The sequence below is a fragment of the Empidonax traillii genome, unplaced genomic scaffold (assembly GCF_003031625.1).
Source record: "Empidonax traillii isolate 1590-97213 ecotype Southwest subspecies unplaced genomic scaffold, ASM303162v1 scaffold2379:size25636, whole genome shotgun sequence".
In the NCBI taxonomy this organism is placed as follows: Eukaryota; Metazoa; Chordata; class Aves; order Passeriformes; family Tyrannidae; genus Empidonax; species Empidonax traillii.
The window spans coordinates 19,188-25,636 of record NW_020957572.1 but is presented as its reverse complement, the minus strand read 5'-3'; the positions used below and the strand labels follow the sequence as shown (position 1 = coordinate 25,636).

The window sequence follows — 6,449 nt, the reverse complement described above, 5'->3', positions numbered from 1 at the left end:
AAGATTAAATAGAAACAATTATGAAAAGGAACTGAAGCATAAAGAACATGCACCTGGTGGTGGGAGTGAGGTATGCGAATTATAGAGTTAGGCAACTGGGGATGATTGATAATGACCTTAGCTAGGAGTTAATTAATTGGATGAAATATTAAGCTTCATCATGTACCTTTGAAGTGGTAGCTATAGAAATGTTTTGTTTCTCTGAGTGTATAAAAGATGTGCTTGAAATGAACAATGCGGTATTCTGGCTTTGGGGCGAGAGCCCCCCGTATCCCCGGGCCCTCAATAAAGCACCGGCATTAAACTAACACTCTGTTGGTTTCTGCTTTTATCGTGACGGGCAACACTCGGGGCCTCGGGACCCCACTTTGTTGTTGCCCCCTAATGCCGGGGGGCCTCTTTAAGCCTTGATATGGGCCCCGCATTGGTGTTGCCCCTTTAAGCCGCGCGGTGGGCCCGTTTCATGTTACCCCTTTAAGCCGTGGCCCTTAGCGGGCCAATGGCGGCGCGGTCCGTGTGCGCGCGGTGCATGCCGGGAGTTGTAGTCCCGGTGGCGATGGCGGCGCGGCTGCTCCCGCTGCTGCCGCTGCTGCTGCGCTGGGCCCGGCCCGCCCAGGGCACCGACACGCCGGGCGGCGGATGGTGAGCCTGGAGGGGGCTGCCCCGGGCCGGGCCGGGGCAGGGGGAGCGCGGGGGGGCTGCCCCGGGCCGGTGCCGGTGCCGAGCGCAGCCCTCCGTTGCAGGCTGGCGGGCTCGGTGCCGGAGGAGGAGCGGTGCACCGTGGAGCGGGTCGATGCCTCCCTCACATACTCCCTGTTCCTGCAGCGGTAACGGGGGACCTGGCACGGCCCCGCTGGACCGAGACAGGGGTCCCGGGGAGGGGGCGGGAACAGTGCCCAGCGCACCGGGAGGGATAAAGGGGAGGGACCGGGAGGGTTGGAGGGGCGAGGACCCGGGAAGGTGGCTGGAGCCGGTCCCGGTGCCCCGGGGGTGGTTTAGAGCCGGTCCTGGTACCGGTTTAGGGCCAGTCCGAGTGCCCCAGGGATGTGTCAGGGCCGGTCCCGGTACCCCCAGGGAGGGGTCGGGGCCGGTCCCGGTGCACCGGGGATGTGTCAGGGCCGGGACCCCGCTGGATGCTTCCCCAGGTTCGCCTTCTCCCGGCCGGTGATCCTCGGCGGGGTCACGGACAACTCGGTGAGTGCCGGGAGGGTCCTGGGAGAACTCCGGGGGTGTCACGCACCTCCCGTGCCATGCCGGCCCTGTGCTCCATCCCCAGGCGTTCCGAGCCCTGTGCACCCGGGAGAAGCTGCTGGCGGCGTTCGGGCCGCTCCCGGTGCGGCTCAGCACGGCCAACACCTACTCGTACCGCAAAGGTGAGGGGGGGGCCGCGCCCGGCCCGGCCCGGTGGGGCCGCTGTCCCCGCTCACCGCTCCCATTCCCGTTCCCGCAGTGGATGTGCCGTTCCAGGAGTACGTGGAGCGGCTGCTGCAGCCGCAGGACCCGGCTCGGCTGGGCAGCGGTGGGTGTAGCACCGTCCCCGACCCCCCCGCAACGCCCCGGTCCTCACCGGGCTGAGCCTCTCGTGTTCCCCCAGACACCCTGTACTTCTTCGGGGACAACAACTTCACCGAGTGGGGCCCCCTGTTCCAGCACTACGTGCCCCCTCCCTTCCGCATCCCGGGCACCAGCCCTGCCTACAGCTTCGGGATCGCAGGTGGGCACTGGGGGGGAGATCGAGGGGAGGGGGGATCGGGGGTTTCCCGTGCACCAACCCCACCTTCCACCGCAGGCTCAGGCTCTGGTGTTCCCTTTCACTGGCACGGCCCCGGTTTTTCCGAGGTGATTTTTGGCAGGAAGGTGAGAACTGAGCCTGAGGGAAGGATTTGGAGGGGTGAGGGAAACCAAGAAGCCCCCTAAAGGGTGTCCCTGAGTACGGGGAAGCCCTGCTGGTGCTGAGCCTGAGGGGCTGGAGGAGAAACTGGCTGGGGCGGCGGGGGCGGTGTCCCCTTGGTGTTTTCCAGCGCTGGTTCCTGTACCCCCCGGATAAAACCCCCCATTTCCACCCCAACGAGACGACGCTGGCCTGGCTCCAGCACACGTACCCCGCACTGCCCCCCGCCCAGCGCCCCCTCGAGTGCACCCTGCGCCCCGGGGAGGTGAGCCAGCACCCAGGACCCCCGGGAGGGTGGAGGGGACCCCACACAGCCCAACCAGAGCCACGGGACCCCCACCCCCGCGCTCCCTCCCATAGGTCCTGTACTTCCCTGACCGCTGGTGGCATGCCACACTCAACCTGGACACCAGTGTCTTCATCTCCACCTTCCTGGGGTAGAGCCAGGAAGGACAAGGAACGTGTCACCATCATCCTGGACACGGCAGGAATTCCTGCCACTCTCAGGGAAAGGCAACTGGTGTTGGGACCAACTGCCTCAGAAAGTTCTGGTTTTTACTGGTCTTTTTCCTCTCCCTTGGATTAAAGTTGTTCTACTGTAGCCATTGTGTGTTGCTACATCCCCCCTCCCACTGGCTCCCAAGCCAGGATATCCCCAGAAATCGCTGCTGTGAACCACTCCAGCTCCTTTTCCACATTTATTGCTGATTTTTTTTTATTATTATTTTTATATATACTTTTTTTTTTTTAATGGACATTGGCAAACTTCCAGGGGGGTGCTCAAAAAGCCAGGCAGGCTGTGGGCCGACCGAAACGCTGGAACCTCAGTTGGATACAGATCTGTTGGTTATTTTCTGTGGTGTTTTGAGGGATTTTATTAAAGGAGTAAGAACCTTAACCCAGGTGGTTGTTTGCAGGGAACCACAGGCAGAGGGGAGGCGGGAGCCAGCCCCTTCCACTGGGACTGTTGTTTCCTGGGAAAAGCCAGAGGGCGAGTTGGTCTCACTCCGGCAAGTGGCTATTTACAGGGAAGAGGACCCAGCCCTGGCCAGGCAGGAGGTGGCAGGAGAAGGAAACAACTATATACACAGGGAGGGACTGGGCTCCAGGTGCTCATCCCGGCGAGCTCCCTGTGGCACTCCCTGGAGCAGGACACTCTTTGGGGACTGCCAGCGGCCATGGCCGAGGGGGACGCTGCTCTGTGAGCCATGGAGATGATGGTGAGGCCACTGCTGCTAAGGCAGCCTTCTCCCAACCCCCAGGCAGGTCTTGGAGCTGGAGAGGGGAGCCCAGGGAGCCGTGGTGCCCACCCTGCCACCGCGGGAAGGGGAGATGGTGACGTGCCCTCGCCTCACGCCGGCTCTGGGGCAGCCGGAGCGGAGGGGGAGCAGCCAGGGAACAAGTAAGGCATGGTGCCAGCCCGGGGAGCTGTGCTGGGGCACCCCAAGGCTGCCCCAGCCTCTCAGTTATCCCCCCCCCAGGCCCCTCAGTTATCCCCCCAGCCCCTCAGTAATCCTCCACCCAGCCGTTCTCCGAGATGAAGGCGTCGATCACCTCCTTCATGGCGAGGTTGGGGATCAGCTGGTCCTGGGTCAGGGGACTCCGCGTCACCGGGTCGAAATGACCCACGCGCTGCAGGGAGGGGCGGGGGGGAACCGGTTACTCCACGTGCCTGGGCCACAGGGACCACTGGCATCTGCCCTGGCATCTGGCACGGCAGCCAGGCCTCCGGGGGGAAGGAGGGACAGCCCCCTGTGAAGGTGCCTCTCAGCAGGATGAGAGGGCAGGGCAGGACACGAGCCGCCTCTGCTTTGGGCAGGGCCCGGCAGCACCTGCTCCACAGGGAGCTGCCCTGGCACGTAACTGGGACCAAACCCAAGGAGCCTTCAGAACCCTGAGCTGGGAGCTGCCTTCCTGCCCAGGCAGGAGAGCAAGGCAGGAAAAGTGCTGGGAAACCCCCCCTGCCCCTGGCCTGGTGATACCTGGAGATGCTCCTCGATGTCCTTCCTGTCGTAGGTGATCCCACTGGGCGTGATGCAGGGCTCTCTCATCAGCTCAAAGCTGATCTTCCCACACAGGTAGTCAGGGATGTCCCGCTTCTGGCTCGAGAGAGGCACAGCTGGGTCAGGAAGATGGACTGGGACGTGGTGCTGGCTCAGAGGGGGAAGCAGGGAACACAGCAGGGGAGAGATGGGAGCGCAGGTCGGGGCACACTCACCTTCCTCTTCTCATCCACCTGGGAGAAGAGCTCGTCCATGTCTGCCAGGTATTTGTCCTGAAAGAAGAGCCCTTGAGGACAAGGAGACCCCAGCACGCAAGGGAGAGCCCACCCCAGGGAGAGCCCCCAGGCCTCCCGCCCAGGCAGCAGCTCCTCAGCCCCTCTGCCCACGCAGCTCACAACTGAACCTGGCAGGAGCGATCCAGCTTAAAAATAACCTTCCTTCGTGGGGCTATTTTTATCAGGGATTAGTCCCCAGCACCCAGACCCACATGTGGCCGAGAGCCACTCGTGTTCCCTCAGGGAACAAAAGACCCAGCAGGCGTCACCACTGCTGGGCTGGGACACGAGGTGACACAGCAGGGGCAGCTGTCGCAGGGGGACACAAAAGCTCCAGCCACAGAATGAAGGCTGAGGAGCTGTGCTCTCTCTCTGTCCTGGGGTCTCTTGGCTTTCATCTGCACAGCCACAGCCCAGCAGCTACAGAAGAGCCTGGGGATGAGGATGAAGATGAGGATGGGATGAGGAAGCCCCCACTCACGTGCTTGGCCTCGATGGTGGCCAGCTGAACTCGGCTCCGGCTCTCATCCGTGTTTTCTTCTTGCTGGGTCTTCCGGCACTCGGCCAGCTCCCTGGGATAGAGCAGAGCAGGAGCATGGAGGGACACTGCCACTCCCTTCCCTGCTGTCCCAGAGGGCAGAAGCACCTCACACACAGCTGCGACAGCGTGGGGACACTCAAAAAGCCTTCCCTGGCGCCCTGTTACCTCTCCTTCTCTGCCATGATCAGCTTGGTGAGGTGGGAGTGCAGCTCGTTCTCCTGGTTGATCCGCTTCTCCTCGATGCTGTTCCAGCGTTTCTTCTTGGCGATGCGCAGGGCGCTGGGGATGTCGTCCCCGAAGTTCAGCCGCTGCTCCTTGGCCAGGTTGTAGGCTGGGGAGGGCAGGGCCACGTCAGAGCCAGCACGGGGTCCCTGTCACCGCCCTGGGCCCTTCCCCGCAAGCGGGAGGGGGGCACCGTGCCCGCTCACCTCTCTGCAGGTTGGCAATGGCCTCGTCGTAGCTCTCCATCTCCAGCTGGCACTGGCCCAGAAAGAAATGGGCCTTCACCGACTGCCCGTCCAGCTCCAGCGCCCGCTTGCAATCCGCCAGGGCCTTGTCGTGCTGCTGCATCTTCAGGTAGCACAGGGCCCGGTTGGTGTAGTACACGGCCACCAGGGGGTTCCGGTTCTGCGGGGACAGCCCCATGTCACGGGGGACGGCAGGGACAGCGGGGGCACTCGGTGACACTGTCACCCGTGCAGGGACAGCCGGCAGTGCCAGCACGGGCGTGCACCCCGCGGGGAGGTGCCAGGATGGATTGGGGACAGGCTGGGCCGGTTCCCATAGGGCAGCCCGTGTCCCTGCCTCCACAGGGGACAGTCCCCACCAGCTGGGGGGGCTGGAGCACACCCCGGGGGGGTCTGCCCTCCCCAGCACAGCCTGGGGACGGAGCAGGGGTTTAGGGGGACAGGCCTGGGGAGGGGGCTAGGCCAGGAGAGGGACAGTGTCGAGACTAAGGGGGTCCCACCCTAAAGGTATCCAGACCAGGCTCGGGAAAAAAAACATTGTCCAGACCAAGGAGATTCCACCCCGGGGGTATCGAGGCCAGAGCTGGGGAGGCGTCCAGGCTGAGAGGGTGGGGGGAGGTCCCATCTCAGGGGTGTCGCATCCCCGAGGGTCCCGTCCCGGGCTCAGCCAGGCCAGGACCAGGAGGGTGCCCAGACCAAGGGACGTCTCATCCCGGGGTTACGGAGGCCAGGGCAGGGCCCGTCCCGGGGGTGGCCAGGCCAGGCCCGGGCCGATGGGGAGGTTGTCGTGTCCTGTCCCCGGGGGGGTCGCATCCTGGGACCATCCGGGCCAGGGTGACCCATCTCCGGGGGTCCAACCCGGGGGTACCCAGGCCAGGCCCGTGGGGAGGAAGGGGGGTGCGGTGCGTCCCCTCCCCGCTGATCCCTTCCCAGGGGGACTCACGATGGCGCGGCCGTAGCAGGCGGCGGCTTCGGGGTACTTGCGGCCGCCGAAGAGCCGGTTCCCCTGCTCCTTGTGCTCCTGCGCGCTGTGGCTCTTCTCGGGGCTGGCGCCCCCGGCGCCCCCCGCGCCCGGCCCCGCCGCACCGGGCCCCGCCGCGCCCTCCCGCTCCTCCTTGCCCTTCATGGCCGGCCCGGCCCGGCCCGGCCCGGCGGCCGCGGCTCCGATGGGCGCCCCGGTGCGCTGCGCCCGCGCACTGCGCATGCGCCTCCGCCGGGGCGGGGCTGCGTCCGAGCCGCGGGAAGAGCCAATGGGCAGGGGAGGGGCGGAGT

General features: G+C 64.8%; 2 protein-coding genes across 2 annotated transcripts; one reads left to right on the top strand and one right to left on the bottom strand.

Moving 5' to 3' along the window:
• The first annotated feature begins 556 nt into the window (after positions 1–556).
• On the top strand, positions 557–2,492 carry JMJD8 (jumonji domain containing 8). The gene is made up of 9 exons (XM_027909761.1): positions 557–642; positions 744–827; positions 1,146–1,194; positions 1,277–1,373; positions 1,451–1,519; positions 1,595–1,714; positions 1,790–1,857; positions 2,022–2,156; positions 2,252–2,492. Exons 1-9 carry the CDS (start codon positions 557–559, stop codon positions 2,330–2,332), a joined length of 789 nt encoding a protein of 262 aa, XP_027765562.1. The 3' UTR covers positions 2,333–2,492.
• An 84-nt stretch (positions 2,493–2,576) lies between these two features.
• On the bottom strand, positions 2,577–6,386 carry STUB1 (STIP1 homology and U-box containing protein 1). The gene is made up of 7 exons (XM_027909760.1): positions 6,121–6,386; positions 5,139–5,337; positions 4,876–5,041; positions 4,651–4,741; positions 4,110–4,166; positions 3,874–3,990; positions 2,577–3,523 (listed from the first exon to the last, which is right to left on the bottom strand). The coding sequence occupies exons 1-7, from the start codon at positions 6,379–6,381 to the stop codon at positions 3,398–3,400; spliced, it is 1,017 nt and encodes a 338-aa protein (XP_027765561.1). The 5' UTR covers positions 6,382–6,386; the 3' UTR covers positions 2,577–3,397.
• Between the last annotated feature and the right edge of the window lie 63 nt (positions 6,387–6,449).

What these genes read in the sequence shown, in the direction of transcription:
- JMJD8 (XM_027909761.1), top strand. Translation starts at nt 557, where the DNA reads ATGGCGGCGCGGCTGCTCCCGCTGCTGCCGCTGCTGCTGCGCTGGGCC. An exon ending in GACACGCCGGGCGGCGGATG is followed by an intron (nt 643 to 743) that starts GTGAGCCTGGAG and finishes CCTCCGTTGCAG; the next exon opens with GCTGGCGGGCTCGGTGCCGG. An exon ending in TACTCCCTGTTCCTGCAGCG is followed by an intron (nt 828 to 1,145) that starts GTAACGGGGGAC and finishes ATGCTTCCCCAG; the next exon opens with GTTCGCCTTCTCCCGGCCGG.
- STUB1 (XM_027909760.1), bottom strand. Translation starts at nt 6,381, where the DNA reads ATGCGCAGTGCGCGGGCGCAGCGCACCGGGGCGCCCATCGGAGCCGCG. An exon ending in CATTGCCAACCTGCAGAGAG is followed by an intron (nt 5,042 to 5,138) that starts GTGAGCGGGCAC and finishes TGCCCTCCCCAG; the next exon opens with CCTACAACCTGGCCAAGGAG. An exon ending in ACATCGAGGAGCATCTCCAG is followed by an intron (nt 3,524 to 3,873) that starts GTATCACCAGGC and finishes CCCTCCCTGCAG; the next exon opens with CGCGTGGGTCATTTCGACCC.